We start from the raw sequence: 25,442 nt of genomic DNA on the forward strand, positions 1-25,442 counted from the left end.
AACCTGCCATGATCAGTGTTCTCCTAATGGTGGACTCATGAAAATTTAACATTAGCCACTTCTTCTTAGAAGAACCCTGGGTTACTTGGTGACCTCATGCACTGTTGCACGTCTTGGTCTTGGAGTTATTTGTTGGTTGACTACTCCTAAGGAGGGTAACAATGGTCTTGATTGAATATCGAACGTCCAACATCAAACCAACTTTATTTCAGTGTTAAACCGGTGCAGGATTACTCTGATAGTTTTCCCTGTAGGCTGTTCACTCCTGCATGTGTGCTTTAATGACACTATTTACAGACCTGTTGTCTCGTCTGCTTACTTAGTTAACTTTTGCTTTTTCAGTCGTTTGCTTTCTAACTTGAGTCTAATCGACACTATTCGGTTTCACATCGGTTGATTAATCAGCACAGATCTTTCTGTAGAGACGCTTATTGAGAAGCAGTGGTGGAGCTCCGGATCTCTCCTGATGGATTTACATGCTGTGTGCTGCTCTCTGCTTCTGCTGTCATGTACAGGAGTATGTTTTGCCCAAGAGCTGTTATTACCTGAGAGATTAAATAAAGCAGTTGGGGAGAATGTGGTGTTTACCCCAATCCGTCTTCCTGATCCCCCACATTTTATCATCAGATGGAGGTTTAATTAGACTCTCATTCTTGCTGGAACTCCAAGTGTAATTACAATATGGCCACAGTACACTGACAGAGTCAGTCTGGACCCCACCACTTATGCTCTGGAGCTCAGGAGCCTGACTGAGAGTGATTCTGGACTATATTCTCTGACTGTAGTCAATCGTACAAAATCTTTCACAGGTGTAACCTCACTGCAGGTGTTTGTGCCACCCTCCAGTGTTACCATAGTACCAAGTAAAACAGAGATGGTTGAATTCAGCAGCACTGTGAGTCTCGTTTGCTCTGTGTCTGGCTCCTCTCTTTCATTTATTTGGCTGAATGGCAGCTCTGACGTAAGAGCAGGGGAGCGAGTTCAGCTAACAGACAGCTAACAACAACAGTCTGACCATTACTAGTGTGACCAGATATGACACAGGCCCATACCAATGTGAAGCATCCAGCATCTACGGCAAAGCAAGGAGTCCTCCATTGAAGCTCACCATTTACTATGGTCCAGAAAATGTTGCTGTTGAAGCAGATCCAGTGGGACCCTTCTACAGCTCTGGGTCTAATCTCATACTGACCTGCTCGGCTGAGTCCAACCCTGCTGCTGAGTTTCAGTGGGCTGTGAATGGAGCAAAGCTTGGTGAAATGGGCCAAGAGCTCTGACTGAGCAACATTCAGAGCAGTCAGAGTGGCAGTTACACCTGCATTGCTCATAACAATCAGAGCCTGAACTACTCTATGTCTGAACCCATCAGCATCACTGTACTAGAAAAAATATCTGAAGCAGCACTTACTGGACCAACAGATGATCTAATAGAAGATGTTTCCTCTGCTACATTAACCTGTAATGTGAGTGGAACCATCTACAGTGCTGAATGGATGAAAGATAATCAGAAACTGTCAGCTAGCAGCAACATCACATTCTCGAATGAATATAAGTGTACACTCAGCAACCCCATCAGCTCTGACACTGCAACATACAGAATGACTGTTAACTTTGGACAAGATAATGTGGAAATTGATGGACCATTTGCAATGGAGGAAGGAAATAAATTGACATTGTCTTGCCATACTGAATCTACACCAAATGCCTCGTACAAATGGATGTTTAATGGGACTTTACTTGAAGTAAATACAGCCATATTTACTGTGGAGCAGACTACCTTTATGCACACTGGAAGTTACACCTGCATGGCCTCCAATCCTGTAACCAGACATTATGCCTCTGCATCCTATGTTTTGGAAGTAAAAGAAAAAGGGACTCCAGGTGGAGATGGAGAGCCACTGTCTGCAGGAACTACAGCTGTAATTGTTATTGGAGTTTTATTGGGTGTTGCTGGAATTGCTGGTTTGATTTTCTACTTTATGAAAGCAAAAGAAATGCCAAGAAGAAACTCCAGAGGAAATAAGCAGAATGGAGCAACACAGAATGCAGATGAAAATGATTCAAATTGTGAAAATGTTGACTGTTTCCAAAATAATAAGACTGGAGTGACTGAGTGGATCTGACATTCAGATGCGCACACCTCAACTTGATGTTGGAGCAATGTATGTAAACATCATGGAGGAATGTGTCCGTAGTAAGGACTCACTCAGCTCTTTGTGAATAATGAGGGATTAAAATTTTCCAGAGGACAGGTGTCACCTGCTTTGAGAAGAGGAAGAGGAAGTTATACTGAGAATCATGCAGTGACGTGCGGTCAGGGGAGGCAGTGCCTCACCTGCGTCATCATGAAATGTAAAAAACAAATAATGATCAAAACAATGGTCTTGAATTTCCTCCTTTTGTACACAATCTGTCTTACTGTGGATTGGTGGAATCCAAACTCTTTAGTGATAGTTTTGTAACCTTTTCCAGCCTGATGAGCATCAACTTCTCTTTCTGAGGTCGTCAGAAATCTCCATTCTTCATGCCATGATATACTTCCACAAGCATGTTTTGTGAAGATCAGACTTTGATAGATCCCTGTTCTTTAAATAAAACTGGGTGCTCACTCACACCTGATTGTCATCCCATTCGTTGAAAACACCTGACTCTAATTTCACCTTCAAATTAAACTGCTAATCCTAGAGGTTCACATACTTTTGCCACTCACAGATATGTAATATTGCATAATTTTCCTCAGAAAAGAAATGACCAAGTATAATATTTTTGTCTCATTTGTTTAATTGGGTTCTAGGCTTGCTGCGCTAGTCTGCGTTACACGGTGTTCAGCCACACACCAATTACATCACTTGCCCACTGGCACCTTCCCCATTGTCGTTTTACTTTTTTATAGTAATAAAATAATTTAGTTGTTAGAGAACGAACGCTACAGTTAAAATCTGAACTTGTCTGCTCAATTCAGCATGAGCCGAATGAGTTAGAGTCACAGCACGGATCAGCAGAAGTCAGATTTCATTTATCACCTGATGAGAGTGAGGAGGTAATACCGATTATACCGGTATTACTGGTCTTGTCACATGTCGATTAACCGTTGGGAAAATTTCTTCACCGTCACAACCCTATTGGGTTCCCTTGGTCTACTTTTAGGACTTGTGTGAAAATCGGATGTTTATGCTGAGAGAGAGAAAATTCTAAAGGGTTCACAAACTTTCAAGCACTACTGTATTTGTGTGTATTTGGTTGCAGCCTTCAAAAATGCATTATTTTATTTTTTGTTGTGTAACTCGTGCATTCAGTGATCCTTCAGTGCTGTGTGTTTTTTGGAAAAAGATGCAAAGCCGTGTGAGAGAGGTTTTAGTATAATGCTGGTGAGGTAAACCACTAAATTCTCCTTAGTCACTGTGTGTTGCATATTCCTGCTTTGGTTCTACAGTAAAACAGTGCTCTCTTCTTAATTTATATTTTCCTGTAAGGACACTTCGTCATGTGGAGTTATGTGTGCCGAGGATCGAACCACCAACCCTACGATTAGTGGACAACCCACTCTACCACCTGAGCCACAGCCGCCCCCTAATGAAAATTAACCATTATTTTTATCCTTTCAGTCAATTTTGTGCTGCAAACATTGACAGCTTTAACTTGTCAGTGCTGGCAAGTGACCATGGTGTAAGTGGGAGCGTTACACCATTTTATTGCACTCCGCTACGATTCGGGTGGTTCTTGCTTCCGTGTCATGCATTAAACCTGTGTAATGCACACCTAGCCCTGGATTATCCCTTACTTAGATTCCAACCGTGCAGTGTTTTTATTTATTTATTTATTTATTTAGTGCTAAAATTTTTCTCTCTTTGCAGAAACCAGCCAAAGGATTTTTATTTGCAAAATTATATTTTGAAGCCAAGGAGTATGAGCTTGCTAAAAGGTAACATAACTATTTAAGGAATTGTAAATAATTTAATATTTTTGTGTGATGAGAGGTTTTGATGATTTTATTTTTGTTGTTGCTGTGTATCTTGCCTGTAGACACGTATCAGCATATTTAACAGTTCAGGTCCGGGATCCGAAAGCACATCGATTCCTCGGTCAACTTTATGAACTGGAAGGTGAAATTGAAAAAGCTGTTGGATGTTACAAGGTGTGTGAATTGTCTATTATCTACACTATCGTTTTATTCAGGAGCATATTTAGTATGTATTTCACTGTGTAGCTAGGTGCTGGATATGTCTATATTCCACATGAGGATAGGGTGGTATCAAGTATGATGATGTTTATCCCAATCAATGGATCCTTTTTCTGATTCCTGTCCTGTGTGTAGCGCTCGGTGGATCTGAACCCAGCCCAGCGTGACCTGGTTCTGAAGGTAGCTGAGCTGCTGTGTGGTAAGCCGGAGCTTGACAGCAGGGCAGAATTCTGGGTGGAGAAGGCTGCCAAGCTTTTTCCGGGTCACCCTGCAGTCTTCGACCTAAGGGTTTGTACATCAAAACTTTTGTATAAATGGCCGGGACTATAATTAAATAGTGTGTGTGTGTGTGTGTGTGTGTGTGTGTGTGTGTGTGTAGGAATTCATGTTTGTTTGATGTCGGTCTGAAGATTTGGTTTTCACCTGAGCGGATTTCAAAAATGAACATCTTAATAAGGGGTGCCACAAAAAACCTTGAAAATGTTCCCTCTCTTTTCTGTAGAGCTCCAGAGATCAGAGCACTGAAACACACGCAGTGATGGATGGTCCAGTAGGGCTGCACAATTAATTGAATATTAATCTCAATTACGATTTTGACTGCCCACGATTACATGAACATGATCGACTATGATATTGACGTTTAAAGTTTGTCCTCCGCTCATAGAAACCTAAGCTTACAGACAGTCACCACGGAGCGGCACAGGGATGACGTCATTTTGTATGCCAAAACCCAGAAACGGGTTAGCATTTTAGCGCTCGCATTTTTAGTTTGCTGCATGCTCCAGCGCTTGCGCGAGGGGAAATTGTGACACTGACGACTTATTAAATGGGGCTACAGACGTTGTCGGGGACATTAAACATCATTACACCGAACAGGTTCAGGTATGCTGTGCACAATTCCCCAAAAAATTCCTGGTGCAAAACTGGTGCAAGTTGCTTAAAAGGTTTAGTTTAATTTAAGTTTATTGTCATTATATGCTGTATTTGCGCGCTTGCAGTGTAAATTCTGTTGTTTATTATAACGGAAGTGATGTGTAACTAACGAGGCCACGTTGCTGATCACGTGCATTGTAGACGCGCTGATACACCGCAGGAGCACGACTAAGATCTGTAATGTGTAATTAAAACAATGTGATCAAAAGTTAATACAAGTAAAATATATCTAAAGGCAGCGAGTAACAGAAACCCCAAGGTGCAGTGAAAGTGAGTTTTTATTATTAATGTAGGACTATCGTTTAATTCGGTGATTTTTGTGCATCCATAAAAAAAAATGCATAAATACTATAAAGTATTTTTTTTTATATACGTCATTTATTTTATTCATTTATTTTAGTTTATACTGTATATAAGTATTTATGCATTACTTTTATGGATGCACAAAAAGCACTGAATTAAACTACAGTCCTACATTAATAATATATATATTCTGGTGTGTGTGTGTATTGGGTTCTTTTCTGTTTAGGACAAACAGTTGTGTAAAGTTTCAGTCTGAAGTTTATATTTGTAACACTCAGTTTGTTGATTTTATTTTAAATAAACAAAAAAAATGGTACCGAAAGTTTGCCCCGCCCGATCTGGTTAATCAAAAAATATATATATATCGGCCAACTAATCAATTATGAAAATAATCATTAGTTGCAGCTCTAGTCCTGATATTTTTTCTTTGGAATTTGCTGGTATAATTCGGAAGTCGTTGTTCCATCAATGATGGCAAGCCGTCCTGGCCCAGATGCAGAAAAACAGGCTCAAACCATGATACTCCCACCACCATGTTTCACAGATACAATAAGGTTCTTATGGTGGAATGCAGTGTTTTCCTTTCTCCAAACATAACGCTTCTTGTTTAAACCAAAAAGTTCTATTTTGTTGTCCTCCGTCCACAAAACATTTTCCAATAGCCTTCTGGCTTGTCCACATGATTGTTAGCAAACTCCAGAAGGAATGTTCTTTTTGGAGAGCCGTGGCTTTCTCCTTGCAACCCTGCCATGCACACCATTTATTGTTCAGTGTTCTCCTGATGGTGGACTCCTGATGGTTAACATTAACATTAGCCAATGTAAGAGAGCCCTTTAGTTGCTTAGATGTTACCCAGGGTTCCTTTGTGATCTCGTGGACTAGAGTGATCCTTGTTGGTCGACCACTCTTGGGGAGGAGAACAATGGTCTTAAATTTCCTTCCTTTGTGCACAATATGTCTGACTATGGATTTTAGGAGTCCAAACTCTTTAAAGATGGTTTTGTAACCTTTTCCAGCCAGATGAGCATCAACATCTCTTTCTGAGATCCTCACAAATGTCCTTTGTGTGTGCCATGATACACTTCCACAAACATGTGTTGTGAAGATCAGACTCTGATAGATGCCTGTTCTTTATATAAAGCAGGGCGCTCACTCACACCTGATTGTCATCCCATTGATTGAAAACATTTGACTAGGGCTGTGACGATGACCATGACAACCGCACCACCGTGGTTCTAGTTTGCCACCGTGGTGGTGGAGTGCCACCGGCGGTAGTGTCACTTCACACGCTGCGTTAATGTTTCTGCTTGAGTGGGCATTATAAGTACAACGTTTTGTATACAAATGGTGTAATAATAAAAGTCTGTAAAATTATATATAATCAGTTCACTCCAAACCCCACAGATACGCTTCGGAATCATTTTAGATGTGCTTGTGACCTTTCATCAAGTGTAGCACACCGGAGTTGATTTTGAACCTACGTTTCAGATTGCAGTCAAGCCAGCCTCAATAGAAACTGGAGTGCATGTTTATTGTAACTTCCTCAAAAAAAGCTAAATTATTCAAGTCAAAGAAATTCTGTCTCTTGCCTATGATTGATGTTTAATGTTTTTCTTTGTGTCTAGGAGAAACTGCTGAATGTGCAGGGGCAGCAAGGCTGGAACCAGCTTTATGACCTGCTGCAGTCTGAGCTCCAGCTGCGCCCTTCCGATGCCCACGTTAACCGCAGATTGGTGCAGCTCTACTGCATGGATGGACAGTTGGAAGAAGCGGCTAAGCACTGCTTGGCTGTGGAAAACACTGGTGTCTTAAGACACAGCCTGGACTGGTACACCACTGTTGTCCAAACACTTCAGGTTGGTGAAGTTACTCTCTACTCTGTGCATCTGAGCTTTCTTAAAAGCTAAGTGATCATTTAAAGATTCATTTAACTCCAGATTTAAAAATCTGGTTTTAGTGGCATCATAGAAGGGTTAAATGGTTCTTCATGTCTAAAAGCAGTCTTCATCCACTTCAATGAGAAATGTACTTTACATATAAATGCTCTGCAGGAATACGTGGCTCAACCAAGTGTATCTTCTAATGAGAAGACATGGCGCAAATTCCAAAAGGAGCTCTTGCTGGCTCACTGTAATCTGCTGAGGCTCACACTTTCTGAAAAAGATTGCAGAGAAGGCGTGAACGCACTTCAGACGTGAGTTCTTCTTGTTTTATTGCCTGCATGTTAGTGTACCAAAAAAACCTGCTGCTGTTCTTAATTCTGACTGATTGTTTCTGTTGGTCATTGGTTCAGTATAACGTTCTTGCAATGAGTATACAACCAGAAAAGGTACAAATATGTACACGCACTCTTTCAAAAATGATCTTTTGTTATTCTAGTTTTGACCATGCTATGCAGTCTTTAAAGAGCACTGCCTCAAAAGCCATGGACGAGCTCCTGGAGGTGTTCACAGAAATGAGAGCTCATCTGTATCTTTATGCTGGGACGCTGCTGCTGAAGATGCCCGTGGAAAAACAACAGCAGTGGAGAGCTGTTGTTGATTCAGCAGCCCTCTGTTACCTTCTGGCTTATCAGGTAAAACAGGGAAATAAAACAGTCATCTCGAAATGATTTTGTAGGTCATTGTGTCACGGAAGTGACCGTCGCCACTCAGTGGATTGCTCAGTTGGGATAAATTCACACCTTTAATATCTGTATACCATGTTGATATTTCTGTAAAGCTGCTTTGAGACAATGTCTATTGTAAAAAGCGCTATACAAATAAAATTGAATTGAATTGAATGGAAGTGTAGACAGGAATGCGCCAGGGGTGTAACTATCCACAAAATTAAATTTGGATACAGTACAATACTGTGGTGCCTTGATACATTATTTTTGATACAGCAGAATTGCCTTAATATGTTCTTTAGGTTTCTATTTTCAGTTGATTAAAATATTCAGAATTCATGTGTATGATTTTGTGGTAGTTGTAGAGGCACAGAAGAGTGATTTTGTGGAATTAGTGCCAGTGTATTGTACGCACATTGGAAGATTTGAGACACTTTTATTTTGGACACAACTCACTGGCAGTTGGCGTCATAACATTCTGGAAAACCAAAGTAGCTAAAAGGTTATGCTAATGTTGTATTGAACAATTTGATGCACATACTTAAACATTTTGGTAAATATTATTACTAGTACTTTGATTTAATTAGTATGTGCACCACATCTTTCATTCCTGTTTTAGCGTTATCTTTTAGCTAGAAGTTTACACTAAATATCAGTTACAATCACACTTAATTTAGTCAAAGTCAGAAAGTGTGCTTTTAACCCTCAATGGCTTGACAATACTGTCTACAAAGATTGTCATGAAGGAGGAGTTGTAGGTTGGTGGTGTTGGTGTTGTAGATTTGTCTTTTTTTTCTTCTTCTTCTTCTTTTCTCCCATAGGCAGCTCTCTGGTCTTCATGTTGGTTTATCCTTTTTAACAACAAATACAGTCTTCACAGGCAAAAAATAAGGCTCAAGCTAAGAGTAGACATTCAGAGCTATTAATTCTTTAAACAATTTATTTAACAGGGCACACCTGGGCAGCACGAAACACCAGTCACGTTTTCCAATATTTTTCCAACATGTTCAGACCACGCAATCAAAGCCCTTCATTGTAGAGAGTTTACCTGCACACTGTATTATTAATTGCTGCATCACACGTTTATTCTAGAATAGTAATAATGTGTAGTTCCCCTGTGGGAGCATGTTTTTTTTTTTTTTTAATTTCTTTTTAAAGAGTGCAACAATGTCAGTCTGTTGTGTGTCGTATTCAGCAGATGCTTACGCTTAGTGTTTTAGTTGTTGAATCTTGATGGTTCTGTCACCGTCCTTTAGGTTCCAGGACCAAAGTCTGAGAAAGGTGAACGCGCATCACCAAAACCTCTCAAGGCATTAGCTTGTTACCGTCAAAGCCAAGCAGGCCACATGCTGCTGAATCTACAACAGGATGTGAAGGAGGTGGTGGAGGTGTCTGGGAACAGAATCGGGCAGGAGAAGCTGTTTGAGTTGCTTTTCAGTAAACAAGACCCTGTGGATCTCTCGTTCATCAGAAATGACAACATCTCCATCATCAGCACACAGTCACCGGACATACACGAGCTTGCTAAGTGGGACAGTGGTATGCTAACAACGGGCAAACACATTACACATGTATGTCAAGTAGAATTGAAATCAAAAACACTGGCTATATACATAAGGTCTCTGTCAAAGTCAAGGTTCATTACTAACAGCATATGATGATGGTGATTTAAATTAGAACGCAATATTATCATTCTAGCCATATACCAGCATATAGTGGATTGACATAGCATTCTCCAAGTCAATGGACAACACAGCACACAACAATCAATAGCCTGTTGCCCAAAGAGCGTTCACAATTCATCCCATTAATACACAGGTTACTTAAATCTACCACAGGAGCCCACAGAAGCAGTGTGTCTAGGGCCTTAAAAGAGATTTTCCCACAGGCTGCACTGTTCATAGAAAACAGTTTGAGCTGAATGAACGAGCAGAGTAATACTGCAGTGAGATATCTGATCATTTGATTGGTGAAAATATTGAATTCCACCAAGACTGATTTGGTAAACATCACTGCTGCCTTTTACTGGAAATCAGGCTTCATGTGTAGTCTTAAAGCAGTTGCCTGATGTATTTTTGTAGGCTGACAGTGCATAGTGGCAGTCCTGATGTATGTATCTATGAATGTGTTATAGCTTTAAAAAAGATCAAGGTATGGAAATGGGGTGCCTAGTGATTAAAGTGGCCAGTGTGTGTTGATGGGGTTCTTTAATTAAATCAGTCAGTGACTGTTAGATTTTTATTGTGCAATCATTACATCTGCATTTGCCATTACAAGCTGGTCTGTCAATGCCAGACAAATGTTAAAAACAATATTCAGCATGTTGCATATATTTGTGTTTTTAGGTTCCATCTTACACTGTGGGGATTTACAACACCTGACATGGCTTGGATTGCAGTGGTCAATGATTGGCCAGAGACCTGCACTGAAAGACTGGCTTAAGCAGCTCTTTCCTCGTCTCACTCTAGAGACATCCAAACTGGACACCAATACTCCAGAGTCAATCTGTCTGCTTGACCTTGAGGTGAAGACAGATTTTTAAAAAGTAAAAGTAGTGAAAAAGAGTGTGCCTTCCTATGTTAATCAGAATGGATTTACCTCTTTACTCTTAATTGTTTCAGGTGTTTCTATGTGGTGTGGTATTCACAAGTCACACCCAGCTGCAAGAAACAGCAAAGATTTCTGCTACTTCTCAGCTGCATGAGCCAAGATGTTTACCTTTGCAGCTCATGAAACTCTTGTCCACAGAAAGGCAGAGAGAGTGGTGGGATGCAGTCTACAACCTCATTCATAAAAAAGCAGTGTGAGTCAGCAAAATACAGTTACAGTGGATATATAAAAAATCTGCACACCACTATTAAAATAGCAGGGTTTTTTTATTTAAAAGATGAAACCAAGATAAATGAAGTTGCTGTGGGTCTCTTGGTGGTCTCCCTGATACGTTGTAGTCGTTTGTCAATTTTGGTGGAACACCCTGCAAAATGTTAACGTCACTGTGGCGCACTTGTTGATCATGGCCTTCACGGTGTTCCATGGTACATCTATTGTTTTGGAAAGTATTTTGTTCCCCTCTCCTGATTGATACCTTTCAACAATGAGATCCTGTACATTGTCAGCTCTTTGCGAACCATGGCTCCAGCAGTCAGATGAAACAGAGATGATGTCAAGAAAATCCTACAGAAACAACTGATCTTTTTGGGGTTAATCAGAATAAGTTCATTAACGATAGACGTTTGATAATTACTTTTAAACACGAGTTTGAATCTGATCAGTCACATGCCCCATTTTAAAAGGGTGTGCACACTTATTCAACCAATTTATCGAATTTTTTTTTTTCTTCTTTCCCCCCTAAAACATTTGTGTTTTTCACTTTTTGGTTGCTGGATCACATTAAAGGAAAATGATCTGACATGATTTATTCCTACCTCCCCCCATTTTTAAATGTCTCAAAAACTTGACACACCTTTGACAGGTGTGTGTAGAATTTCTACATCTAATGCATTATGAAAATCCTACAAAATATTAACATTTATATAAACATAAAAATGGGTATGCCTTAGACCCTGTTAACTCGCAGAATACTACTGGTGATGTGATGCTCTGCAGAAATATTGTGTGCATTATGCTTGGAATGTATCTATTTTGTCTATTTAGTCCTTATTTTTAGTTTTTGTCTCCATCTGTAGACCCAATACATCTGCTAAACTACGAATGATTGTCCAACATGGCCTGAACACACTGCGAGCAAGAGTGAAACACGGTCTTCAGCCTGCGCTGCTCATCCACTGGGCCAAACATCTCAGTATAATGGTAACCATTTAAGAAATCTGCCCTATTATACTGTCATATTTTGTTTTAAGTATACAGTTATAGATATCTTAGGATTATATATCCACCTTATTGTGAGATTGTGATCGAAATGTTTTTGGGTCAAATTTTGAGATTTTATGATGTTCTTATGGACAGTGCCTGAAGTGTACGCTCTTTCGTCAGCTGCTTAGTATTGTTAAAGTGTTGGTAATTTTGTCCAGGATGTCTTACATTTACATTTACATTTATTCACTTAGCAGACGCTTTTATCCAAAGTGACTTACAAATGAGAAAGTCTTAGAGGTGCAGTAAGTCAAATATATTTAAAGAATAATGTAGTTAACACATTCACTGCATAAAATCTTGTTGACCAGACTGAATAGATTTCCCATATATTTATGCTGGAGGAAAGAAAATAGTACAATGTATTTTCATTCAATCAAAGTTAAATCCTTTAGCAAAATGTTTTTCAAAATGTCATTACCAGCACCCAGGCAGAGATATAGTATGAATATCAATCTATTCTCTCTGGATTTTTTATTTTTATTTATTTATTTATTTATTTATTATTATTTTTTTATATATACAGATCTTACCAGTCATTATAGATATGATAAGAGCTAATTGTTCACTGCCTCTTGGCTACTGTTAACTAGGATTTATTTAAAGCCACTGTTAGTATTGTAATTATGCAACATGACTAAACTCCCTGCAGGGTGATGGGGTGAACTCCTACTATGATCAGAAAGAATATGTTGGCCGTAGTGTGCATTACTGGCATGTTGTGCTCCCCTTGCTTGAGAAAATTGAGAAGAGACGCAGCATTCCAGAACCTCTCGATCCATTATTCAGGCATTTTGCTAGCAAGGACCTACAGGTAAAGTGATCACACATTCTTTTCCTTGCATTTCTAATTTGGCTTTAACTTGAATTGGTTGAACAATGTGATGTTTTCCCCCTTCTCTTTATGTTAGGTTTCTGAAATTAAAGGCTATGAAGAGGAAGCTATGATAGCATTCGCTACTATTCTTGACATTGAGGGCAAAACTGATCAGGCTATCTTAAAGCTTGAGCAGCTCAACTGCATCTCTTCCTACTGGCATCTTGCTCGGGTAATCTAGTTAATTATTTGCTTTCTCACATAAGGTAAGTGCTGTGAAAAAGTATTTACCCCATCCGATTTCCTCTGTTTTTGTGTGTATATCGTGCAAAATTGTTTCAGAAATTAAAAGAAAATCTAACATAAAACAAAGGCAACCTGAGTAAACACAAAATACAGTTTTTAAATTATAGTTATTTATTGAAGCAAAAGTGTTATCCAATACCTACTGGGCCTGTTGAAAATGTATTTGCCCTCGTAGTCATAATGGGGTTCAACTGGACTAGACACAACCAGGCCTGATTACTGCAAACCCTTTTCAATCAAATCAACACTTAAATAGAACTTTTTCAACAGCAGGAAGTTGGTGAAAAGGTCTTACCCAGTAACACACTATGCCAAAATTGAAAGAAATTCCAGAAATGATGAGGAAGAAGGTGATTTGAAATACATCAGTCTGGGAAGGGTTACAAAGCTATTTCAAAGGTTCTGGGACTCCAAAAGACCACAGTGCTAGCCATTATCTCCGGATCGGGAAAACTCTGCACAGTAGTGAACCTTCCCAGAAGTGGCCGACCTTCCAAAATTCCTCCAAGGGCACAACGAAGACTCGTCCAGGAAGTGACAAAAGAGCCAAGGACAACATCGAAGGAACTACAGGCCTCTCTTGCATCAATAAAGGTCACTGTTTATGACTCCACTATCAGAAAGACACCCAACAAAGATGGCATCCATGGAAAAGTGGTGAGGCGAAAACACACCTTGATAATCCTCAAATCTTTTGGGAGAATGTTCTGTGGACTGATGAGTTGAAAGTGGAACTGTTTGGAAGACAGGGGTCCCGTTACATCTGGCGTAAACCAAACACATAATTACCCAAAAATAACCTACGGTCAAGCATGGTGGTGGAAGTGTGATGATGTGGGGATGCTTTGCTGCTTCAGGGCCTGGGCAACTTGCCATAATTGAGGGGAAAAATGAATTCTGCTCTCTGCCAGAAAATCCTAAAGGAGAATATCCGATCTTCAGTCCGCAAGTTGAAACTCGAGCATAACTGGATTATGCAGCAATGATCCCAAAATCCTAGGAGTTAGTCCATGTCTGTCTGAATGGCTAAAAAAAAAAAAGCACAGTTAAAGATTTGGAGTGGCCTAGTTAAAGTCCTGACTTTGAACCAGTTGAGATGCTCGAAAACCCTCCAGTGTGGCTGAACTAAAGCAATTCTGCAAAGAAGAGTGGGCCAAAATTCTACTACATTGCTGTGAAAGACTGATCTCCAGTTATCTGAAGCTTTTGGTTGCTGTTAGGTGCTTAAGGTGGCACAAATATGTTTTAAGTTTAAGGGGGCAATTAGTTTTTCACATTGGTGATGGGTGACTGATCACTTTTTTCAACTTTTAGACAGATGGCCTAACATTATCTTTAAGGACTCTTGGATATGATGCAGAATTCATAGTTGAATCAATGAATGCAAACTGTCCAGTCCCTGAGGAAGTTAAACAACCACAAACCATAACATTTCCACCACTGTGCTTCATAGTTGCTATGAGGTGCTTCTCCTGAAAAACTGTCATTGGTCACCGCCAAATATGTTGTCTGTTACTTTGGCCAAAATACTCTCTTTGCTTTGTCTGTTCAGAGCACATTAGTCCAAAAGGCCTGGTCTTTGCATATATGCTCATTGGCAAACTATAGTATTGCAAAGGCTTTTTGCTGGCACACGTCCCATGCAGATCAAATTTGCGCAATCTCTTTCTGATTGTAGAAGCATGCACTTTAACACCAACAGTTGCAAGACTTATTAGCAGATCTTGTGATGAAATTTTGGGGTACTTGGAGACTTCTTTTTGCATCAGACAGTCTGCTCTTGGGCTGAATCTGCTGGGACAGCCAGTCCTGGACAAATAGGCAGTCGTTTGAAATCTGCACCATTTGTAGATTATTTTCCTTACAGTGGAATGATGTATTTCAAATAATTTGGAGATCTTTTTAAATCCCTTGTCAGACTCATAGGTATCCACAACCTTTTTTCTGAATGCCGTACAGAACTCTTTAGATCTTGGCATGATGACACCACACATCTCAAAAACAAAGGGAACACCAGACATGAGAGGGGTATAAATAAGACAGGTTCCACCTGCACTCACTAAGCAGGCTGTAATCACTGGCACCCAATCTTCAACACCTGATTCTAATTTTATGGATTTGAAGGTGTGATAAATGTAGGGGTGTTTGCTTGTCCAAAAATGCCAAAAAAAAAGCCAACAGTTTCCATGTAGTGTACTTGTGTGGTTTATTTATTTATATTTTTTTACATGATTATATACAAAAACAGTAAAAATCAGAATGGGGCAACTACTTTTTCACACCACTGTAGTGTTTTTTTTTTTGTTTTTTTTGTGTGTGTGATTGACATGACTGCTTCCATTAAGGGTATTTGCATATGCTTGTTTTTTTGTCCATCAGAACATTTGGTCGTGTTTAACTAGGTAATTTATGGATAGCCGTGCGTTTGTAATTTTTATTGTTTGATCAATCACAGATCTATCAGAGACTCTCTGAGGAGGCAGGAAATGGAGTTGAGGAAACTCAAGACATGTGCTTGAACTTTCTCCATCAGTTCAAGAAGTACTTATCAAAGGTCTACCATGCCAGTGCAGATGACATGGAAAAGGTCCAGGATCTAATTCCAATCAAAATTTGTTTGAGTAATTGTTCAGGGATTACACAAAGTTAAGATTGTTTTTCACATTTTATTACAGCTTCCTGTGTCAATGGAGGAAATTATGGACTTGCTCAATGATGTCAATCAGCAGCTTGGAGAGAGTGGAGAGGCTGTAGATGGAGTTCATGAAGGACTTCGAATGACTTCAACCCCGCAATCCTTCACAGGACCAGCTATGGCTGCTTCTCATAAATTCTTAATGTCGTCTCCAGCCAAAAGTGTACTCTCTCCCTCCAAGAGATCAGTGGTATATTAGTATTTTTGTGTTTATTTTTTCAAAGTGCATGCTTTATTGTTTACATTATTACATTATAAGGTGTTCATTTTTGTTATTGATAATAGTTTTCTCCCAAAACACCCCCTCACTGGGTGGAGGATCAGAAGTCAATTTTGCAGATGCTCTGTCAAAAAGTCGAGGCCTTGAAGGTCAGTTTCCAACTTCAGTTCATTGAAAAATTCTTTAAAAAATAATAAATAATCATATTAAGATGGAGTGGTACAGCACTGCCATACAGGGATGATGGATATTACTGTGCCAAGCCACCATCACAGTTTTACTGTAACTTCTGAGCAGTATCCCCTTGGTATACATTACATAGCCTTTTGGTTAAAGGTCTGGTAAATGTGAAAAATAGAAAATGATAAAATATAGACATTAATACATGGATATAATTAAAAGTTTAAAGATAACTAAGGGCAGTACATCTTTGAATGTTTGCATTGCAGAATGAGGTTCAAGATCTGAGGTACAATTCATCTGGGTCAACTGAGTCCCCATTTCAAAGAGTATATGGAAGGAATTATGCAGCAGACGCATTTCAGGAACCCTTTTCAGCGACGCAATCGCTCCATGGAGTGCCACTTACTGGTCAGTCTAACTAGATTATTTAAAGCTGAGTGTGATGTCTTTTATTTGACTTTTGAGAGTGTATTAATTTAACATTTGCTTTATTTTCTCAGTTGCCACTACAGGTCCTTCAGTATACTACAGCCAATCCCCTGCATATAATTCACAGCACCTTCTTCGCACTGCTGCTAATGTAACACCATCCCAGGTAGGCAGACATATGACCTTGAAACAAGGATTGCCAAAGTCATCAGTGTTTCACCACCGTTTCAGAACCTAAATTTGTCAGTTTACCATCCACAATAATTTAGACGTGTTTCCCTGAAATAAAAACAAACTTAAAAAATATTCTTAACTGTTTAAGAATACACTTATAATGGATCTCTTAAGGCAGTTGTTGGTTAAGTGAATAAACTTTTATGTGAAAAACATATTTTTGTAGAACCTACAGTATAGTCAAAGATGGTTAATTAAGAAAAATTAAGCTTTAAATTATTCTTTCAGATGTGTTTTTTGAGGGATGGGTTTGTAGCTCAAAGTAAACACTAAGGTGCCATCGTATCTACTTGATCACATATGGATACCACACAATCTTTGGGAACCCATAAATAACCAGAATTAGTTTTTGGAAATTTGGGTAAAGGCAACAGCTTTAGTAAGACTTTCTCATGTCTGTTTCATCCTTAGGTCCTTCTTGGTAGAGTGTAAGCACTGTTTTCAACTCAATTCATGTAGTTGAGCATTTTAACTTATGAATGAATTTAACAACTGTCCATAGATTTCCATCATAAGTAAAAAATGGAAGTAAAAGCACTCTTGTCTATGGAAAACTAGGTTACAAAAGTGGTTGGTAGAGATTGGGTTAAAAAACTGGAGCATTCCTTTAACATATCTTTCCGATAGGCACCCGTCTATGGAATGAATCGTCTCCCTCAGCCGCATATGTATACATCCCCTCTTCAAACGGGAGTATCCAGGTACCCTCAAGATCAGGTTTTTGGTACCCCTTTCAGGTTTGAGTCACCAGCTACAAACGTGCTGTCCCCGTACAGTGAAGAATATTACAGTCACAATGTTTCTCAACCATCTACCAATCCAACATTGCCAGAGCCTGGGTACTTCACTAAGCCATCTGTAATACCTGCCCAGTCCTCTAAGAGCAGTGAAGGCAAGTCAGTGGACTTAAAGATGAGCGTTGGCCAGCAAAATCCAGTTGAAACCTCTAAGACTGGGGCCAGATCTGCCTCCCAAATGACTCCAACAGCAGCTGCTTTCAAGTTCAATTCAAATTTCAAATCTAATGACGGTGACTTTACTTTCTCATCTGCAGAGGTGAAAAATAACAGTGAAAGCCTCTTGGGGCTTCTGACTTCAGATAATCCTTCCAGAACCGAGGGCCATTCAGCCTTAACGTCTCAGTCGCAAGACCCTACACCCAGCCATAGTGGGGTCTTTACTTTTGCTAATAAAAATGCTTTTTCATTTGTTGATGGGACACAGGGTAAAACAACTCTTTTTGGAAAATCTGGAAAAGCATATGACTCTGCAAATGTGACCAAGCCAGTGACTCGGGAGGAAAGTGATGAGAAATGTGTCGAAAGTGATGACAGCACCCATGTTGAAGAGGATGAGGATGGTCCGCATTTTGAGCCCATTGTACCTCTGCCCAATAAGATTGATGTAAAAACTGGGGAGGAGGAAGAAGAAGAAATGTTCTGCAACCGAGCAAAATTGTTCCGTTTTGAGACAGAAGCGAAAGAATGGAAAGAAAGAGGTATTGGATCTATTAAAATCCTAAAGCACAAAACATCAGGTAAATATCGATTGTTGATGAGGAGAGAACAAGTTTTAAAAATATGTGCAAATCACTACATCACTGCAGACATGGTTCTGAAACCAAATGCTGGGTCTGATAAATCATGGGTATGGTATGCTATAGACTATGCCGATGAAATGCCAAAGACAGAACAGCTGGCTATTCGTTTTAAGACTGCAGATGAAGCAGCTTTATTCAAACAAAAATTTGAGGAAGCTCAGAGAGCTATTCGTAAACATCCAGAAATTCAAGATGAACTGAAGGAAACTGATTCCAAGCCTTCAAAACCTGAAACTAAACCAGCTGATGGATTTAAAAGTACTCTGGCTCCCTCAACAGGAGCCTTTACTTTTGGACTTCGTGGAAGTTCTAAGGATGCCAGTGATGCCAGCTTCAAGGAATTTGGAACCCAAATCCCTTTTTCCTTTAAATTTGGAACACAGACAACTGTTACTCCATCCAGTAAGGGTGATTCAAAGTCTGGTCAATGGGAAGCTCCAGCAGATCGTTCTATACCTGAGCAAAGGTCAAATTCCTCTGTCCAAAAAATCAGTAGCTCAAGTGTTCCAACTTTTTCATTTGAGTCTGGATTTGGCTCTCAGTTTGTTAAAAAACCAGGACAGTGGGATTGTCCCTCGTGTGCAGTGAGGAACGAGGCTTCTGCAACCAATTGTATTGCATGTCAAACCTCAAATTCTTCATCCAAAACCACTTCTGCACCAGAAACTACAAAACAGTCTATGAGTTTGCAAAATCCAAATCAATTGAAGGAAAATGATTCCAAGCTTTCTACCTTTGTGGATTCTAGCAAAAATATTGATCTGAAAACACTTTTTGCTAAGAAGGATGGTGAATGGGATTGTAATATCTGTAGTGTAAGAAATAAATCCTCATCTAAAGAATGTGTTGCTTGTAGCAGCCCCAATCCTTGTGGTGATTCCAAACCTGAATCTAAACTAGCTGAGGGAATTAAAAGTGTTCCTGCTCCTACTTCCTCAACAGGAACATTTACTTTTGGACTTGGTGAAAGTTCTAAGGATGCCAGTAATGATGCCAGCTTCAAGGCATTTGAATACCAAATTCCCTTTTCATTTAAATTTGGAACACAGCCATCCAGTCAGGGTGATGCAAAATTGCAGCAAAATTCAAATTCCTCTATGCAAAAAGTCAGCAGCTCTTCAAGTGTTCCATCAAGTTTATCACGTGGGTCTGGATTTGGCTCTCAGTTTTTTAAAGAACCAGGACAATGGGATTGTTCCACATGTGCAGTGAGGAATGAGCCTTCTGCAAGCACTTGTATTGCATGTCAAGCTAAACCCACTGCTGCTCCAAAATCCACCAAACAGTCTGCAAGCTCTATTAGCTCTGGATTTGATAAGTTTGTCAAAAAAGATGGTCAATGGGATTGTGATACCTGCCTGGTCAGGAATGAGGCAGCTGAAACAAAATGTGTTTCTTGTAATACTCCATGTAGCAGCAGAAAAAATGAAGCACAATGGGATTGTGATGAGTGTCTAGTTAGGAATGAAGGCACATCTAGTCATTGTGTGTCTTGCCAGAAACCTAAAGCTGGTACTTTTCCATTTGGTCAGGGTAGGAAAGAAACCACACCAACAACTCAAGTTGAAACGTCTTCAAGCAGTTCAAAATTCTCTTTGTCAGTGCCAGGGTTAACCAGATTTGGTCTTAAGGGCTCTGAATCAAAGCCAGCCAACAGTGGATCTGCCTCAATGTGTCTGAAAAACATTGCTGAACAACACAGAGAAAAAGAGGTATCCGCCTCATCTGTCCAGTCAGTGAGTAATCCTAGTAATGATGACTGTCCGCTGATTTCAGGAAAGCAGAATGCATCCAGTTTTGCAGACTTGGCACAGTCTTCACAAGGTAACTTTCAGTTTGGCCAGAAGGATCCCAGTTTTAAAGGATTTCCAGGGACTGGTGAGCAACTTTTTACCTCATTTCTGCAAAGCCAAAAGCCAGACACCTCTGTTGATCAAGAAGAGGAAGACCTGTATAAAACTGAAGAAAATGATGATATTCAGTTTGACCCTGTGGTTAAGATGCCTGAGAAAGTTGACCTTGTTACAGGGGAAGAGGATGAGGAATGTCTGTACACAATACGTGCTAAGCTTTTCAGGTTTGATAATGAAACTCATCAGTGGAAAGAACGGGGGGTTGGAAACCTAAAATTTCTTAAAAATAATCAAAATGGGAGGCTTAGAGTTCTAATGAGACGAGAGCAAGTGCTGAAGGTGTGTGCTAATCATTGGATCACTACTACAATGAACTTAAAGCCCCTTTCTGGCTCAGATCGTGCCTGGGTATGGTTAGCAAATGACACTTCAGATGGTGATCCCAAATTAGAACAGTTGGCTGCCAAGTTTAAAACTCCAGAACTTGCAGTAGAATTTAAGCAAAAGTTTGAGGAGTGTCAACGACTCCTTTTGGATATTCCTCTACAGACCCCTCATAAACTGGCTAATTCAGACCGAACAGCAAATCTCATACAGAAAGCTGAGGAAATGAAATCTGGTCTTAAGGACCTCAAATCATTCTTGACTTACGACGGAATGAAAGGCAAGCATGAGGTAAGCGATGTTACAAGAGCAAATGATATCTCAGCACTCTTTAGCAAACCCCACAGTGAGGGCACTGGACCCACTTTGGAATGGGGTAATTATGATTTACAAGAAGATATTCATGATGAAAGTGCTGATACATCTGTATATGCTTCTCCACTAGCTAGCAGTCCATTGCAAAAAAATTTGTTTCGTTTTGGAGAACCATCTACTAAATTTAGTTTCAACTTCCAGCCTATTCTTAGTCCCTCAAAATCCCCAGCTAAGCTGAATCAGAGTGGGACATCTGTCGGAACAGATGATGAACAAGAAATAAATCAAGAAGAGGAAAGAGATGGCCAGTACTTTGAACCAGTCGTGCCAATGCCTGATGTGGTTGAGCTTTTAAATGGAGAAGAGAATGAGCAGATAGTGTTCAGCCACAGAGCAAAGTTGTATCGCTATGATAAAGACCTCAGCCAGTGGAAAGAAAGAGGTATAGGAGACATCAAAATTTTACAAAACTATGATACAAGGCGTACAAGGCTTGTGATGAGACGTGACCAGGTTCTTAAATTATGTGCAAACCACTGGATAACCTCAGATATGAAACTTGAGCCGATGAAAGGATCAGAAAAGGCATGGATCTGGAGTGCGTTCGATTTTGCTGAAGGAGAAGGAAAGGTTGAACAGTTGGCTGTGCGCTTTAAATTGCTGGAGACTGCAAATTCTTTCAAAGAATTTTTTGAGAAAGCCAAGGATGCCCAGGAAAAGGAAACGCTTCTTGTGTCTGCTTCCCCTAGAGAAGTCTTGACCTCCCCCAAATCCCTGTGTGGTAAAGCTGCTATTGCGGTGCTTGAGGAGACGACTAAAGAAAAGACTGAACAGCCTTCTGAAAGCACTCATGCGCCTGCAGTGACTCTCAGTCCGCACAACACCTCTAAAACAGTGGTCTCTCCCCCCAAGTTTGTCTTTGGAACAGACTCTGTGCAGAAAATTTTTGGAAGTCCAGTATCCTCTAAACAGATGGTTTCTAGTCCACCTGCAAGTCCTGAAGATCAGGCATCAGGCAGTGCTTCAAGCTCCAAAACTGCTGAAAGCAAGACGATATCTCCATTCAAAGTGCCAGAAAAAGGTGAGATTTTAATAAGGTAAAGGCTTATAACCTTTTATAAGAGTTTTTTTTTTTTTTTAAATGATTAATTGTTATTGATGATTTTGTTCTTTATAATTCTGATAAAGTATACTCAAAAGGGAATTTGCAAATGACTTCAGTGCCTTTTGAGTCCACAAAATGTTCTGTCTGTTCTCTGGCTCTGTTGTCTTTCGGGACATTTGACCATTGGTGAGCTCTAAAACCATTTGTTCTCGTTCTTTCAGACCCCACCTGTGTAACATTGGGTTAGGGGTGTTAGGGTTTGAAATTTTCAGAGTATGATGAACTAGTTTAAAAATGTGTGTAAATTTACATACAAGTAGACGAATGAATGTTAAACCTTGATTGATCAGCTTCAAATCACGTATTGTGTTGAGTTACTGCAGTTTTATATATGGATTACACCATCGAGTTTAAAGGCTTGTGAATTTTTAGTTGCACACACACATATAATTTGAAACTTATGTGAAACCCAGTTGTTTCATATTAATGACAATTAACTAAAGAAATGTTGAATAAGGAAAAAAGAAAGCGATAAAGAAATAAATCCATAATTTAAGAATTGACTTAAGACCGCTGCTGTGTAAAAAGTGGGTGGATCGTATACTCCCTTGTGTGCTGCAGACCATTCACTTCACTGTGGACACCTACCTGCTTTTCTAACATGGCATCTAACATGCCTGACGGTGTTGCTTCACTTAGCCGTTACTCTCTTTGAGATGCTTGGTGTCTATGATCACCTTAGTACAATATGTAGAAGGGGTTGTATTTATTTGTTTATTTATTTATTTTTTAATACATCCATTTAACCATGCTCCAGCCCAGGGGCTGTGGGGAGAAATCTTGCCTGAGCTGTCCCAACAATGGTCTGAGGGCAGAAATCAGGAAAGGTAATATGGCTTGCACAGCCAGAGGGTTCCCTGCATGGAGGAATAGAAACAGCAGCATTTGTCTATCACATATACATTTTATATATGCCTGCTGAAGGGCCCCAACAGTGTCAGCCTGGTATAATTTTATATACATATTACACACATAGAGCAAAAAAAAAAAGAAGCGTCCCCTCACATTGCAGTTTATTGCTCTGAACACATCTGCAGTCCTCATGTTTCACTGCAGCAGCCCTATGGCATGTTCACACAGTTGAACAGGAACCCTAGGCATCTTTCTTCTGGTGTTTTTCAGAGTCAGTAGAAAGGTCTCTTTAGTGTACTAAATTATAGTAACTGACCTTAATTGCCTACCACCTGTAAACTGTTTGTGTCTTAAGGACTGTTCCACAGGTTAATGTGCAATAATTGTTTTTGGTTCATTGAACAAGCATGAAAAACATCGTTTAAACCCTTTCCAATAGAGATCTGTAAAGCTTATTTGGATTTTGCAGAATTATCTTTAAAGTACAGTCTCCTGAAAAAGGGATGTTTCTTTTTTTTTGCTGTGTGATAAATGTGTGTGTGTGTGTGTGTGTGTGTGTGTATGTGTGTGTATACACGTACTCTCGCCATCCACTTTATTAGAAACGCCTGCACATTCATGCAGCTATCTAATCAGCAGCGACACCGTGATCGGTGTACAGGCAAAAGAGCAGCAGAGTATAAAGTGACCGAGTGGTATATGCCCTATAAAAGTAAAGTGACTAATGTGCTTAAGGAGACATTCAACATGCATAAAGTGATGCACAGCTATTTATAGTTGTATAGTCTGATGGCCTGCTAATCACCTGTAATTCATATTTAAGTTGTTTGCTACCGTAACTTAGTTGCACTTGGCTGTTGCATTTTTCTTAATTTTTAATCATTACTATTTAAGTCGTTTTTTCCATGAGCAAATTTACTCTGAAAGCAAACCTTCTATTGTGTATAAACAGGATTAGACTTTGTGGCCTTTGTTTTTAAAACGATGGAAATTTGATGTGTATTAAGTGAGCTATTGGTGATCTGACCTGAGTGACACTCCCACGTACATATTCTCTTTACGTTGTGAGAATGTTTGATTTTTGCTTGCTTACTGTTATGTTAAAATGTAAGGTCTCTTCAACTGTGAGGTCAACTTCAGAGTTATTGGCACATTTCATGAAAACGGGCACAAATGATCTTCTCTTTACTTTAACTTCTCAGCACCCCTAAAGAATATCTAAAGGTGAATAAAATAAAGAAGATGCCTTTAAAGCAAATAATAGTGAAAAGTGCAATATGTAAACAATAAATTACTTCCAGCTAGTTATTGCAAGGATTTTGTATTACAGACTGATGATGAATCAGCAGTTATTTCCGGAACTTTATTGTAAAAATTAACAAATATTGATAATCACACGTGTAACTTGCATCCTTGCTTTATTTTTACTTCGCCTAACAGCTTTTTTTAAATGGCTATGTAGTTTTGCTTCTGTATGTATGGTCAGTAACTTTGTAGTTCTACTCGACATTCATGCCCACAATTCTACAGCCTTAAGGCATTTACTCTGATTTTGTCTCTCATTCGATTGTCTGTTGCAGGCCTTTACTATGTGCTTGTTTGCACTTATGATACTAATACTATTAGGTTGTATGTAAAATTATTGCCATACTAAATCCTTTTTCCGTTATCATGCGGAAAAACTAAATGAACACAAAAGATGGTGGTTGACCTGCACAAGATGGATGACGTTTTTACATATTACATAACCAGTTGAAATACCTTTAAGTGTCCCAAGATGCCTCCATCCTTGTTAGACATTACAGGAAGAGGCTCAGTGCAGTTATTCTCTACAGAGCGGTCATAAAATATTAATTGTAGATCTAGGTGCCGATTATTTAAAACCAGTGCTTTGCAGGGGACGTTATTAAATTGTTTTTTTTTTTTTTTTTTTTAAAATAAAATGAATAGTGTTTAAAAAAACAACACACGTCTTCATGTCTTGGCTCAGAAAGCTTATTGCATGATTTTTTTTTTTTTCCTTCCCTTTTTTAATTTTTTTTTTTTTATATATAGAGTTAGATTTACTCATTTATGTAAAGGGTGCCAATAATTCTGGAGTTTCATTACTCATTTTGGAAATTGCAGTTATAGTAAATGCCTGGCTTTGCTGTCCCTAACAAAGGCCCAAACTATAGTTACTGAAGTTAATTATTTCTGTGTGGAGCTACCAAACTCAGTGTGTCCCAGATATCTAGTTTCTCACCTGCCATCCACTGTGTTTTAGGATTGGATTTTAGGCTTTTTAAAGATAACCCTATGGCTTTTTGGACGTGCACCTCAGCTACCCTGTTTGAACCTCAAGGTATTTTGTCACCGCACGTTGTGTTCTTTGATACGTGGGACACTGTGCTGTCACCACCGAGCCTGTGCTGACCTACTTAACCCTGGATGAAGAATAATAACACATGTTTAAAATAACCTGCATGTATTTGAACTCTGATAGATAATTG

General features: G+C 39.4%; 1 protein-coding gene across 1 annotated transcript in view; it reads left to right on the forward strand.

The window, feature by feature from the left end:
* Window positions 1-25,442, forward strand: part of ranbp2 (RAN binding protein 2) — a 37,690-nt gene that overhangs the window by 3,377 nt on the left and 8,871 nt on the right. The window contains exons 2-19 of the mRNA XM_053626318.1: window positions 3,855-3,922; window positions 4,024-4,135; window positions 4,316-4,468; window positions 7,042-7,272; window positions 7,468-7,610; window positions 7,796-7,991; window positions 9,281-9,563; window positions 10,370-10,548; window positions 10,646-10,827; window positions 11,711-11,834; window positions 12,550-12,711; window positions 12,809-12,946; window positions 15,476-15,607; window positions 15,696-15,905; window positions 16,001-16,084; window positions 16,385-16,526; window positions 16,619-16,713; window positions 17,409-22,014. Of these exons, the coding sequence (XP_053482293.1) occupies window positions 3,855-3,922; window positions 4,024-4,135; window positions 4,316-4,468; window positions 7,042-7,272; window positions 7,468-7,610; window positions 7,796-7,991; window positions 9,281-9,563; window positions 10,370-10,548; window positions 10,646-10,827; window positions 11,711-11,834; window positions 12,550-12,711; window positions 12,809-12,946; window positions 15,476-15,607; window positions 15,696-15,905; window positions 16,001-16,084; window positions 16,385-16,526; window positions 16,619-16,713; window positions 17,409-22,014 (7,240 nt within the window). The remainder of the gene's footprint in view (window positions 1-3,854; window positions 3,923-4,023; window positions 4,136-4,315; window positions 4,469-7,041; window positions 7,273-7,467; window positions 7,611-7,795; window positions 7,992-9,280; window positions 9,564-10,369; window positions 10,549-10,645; window positions 10,828-11,710; window positions 11,835-12,549; window positions 12,712-12,808; window positions 12,947-15,475; window positions 15,608-15,695; window positions 15,906-16,000; window positions 16,085-16,384; window positions 16,527-16,618; window positions 16,714-17,408; window positions 22,015-25,442) is intronic.

The sequence above is a fragment of the Ictalurus furcatus genome, chromosome 6 (assembly GCF_023375685.1).
Source record: "Ictalurus furcatus strain D&B chromosome 6, Billie_1.0, whole genome shotgun sequence".
NCBI classification, from domain to species: domain Eukaryota; kingdom Metazoa; phylum Chordata; class Actinopteri; order Siluriformes; family Ictaluridae; genus Ictalurus; species Ictalurus furcatus.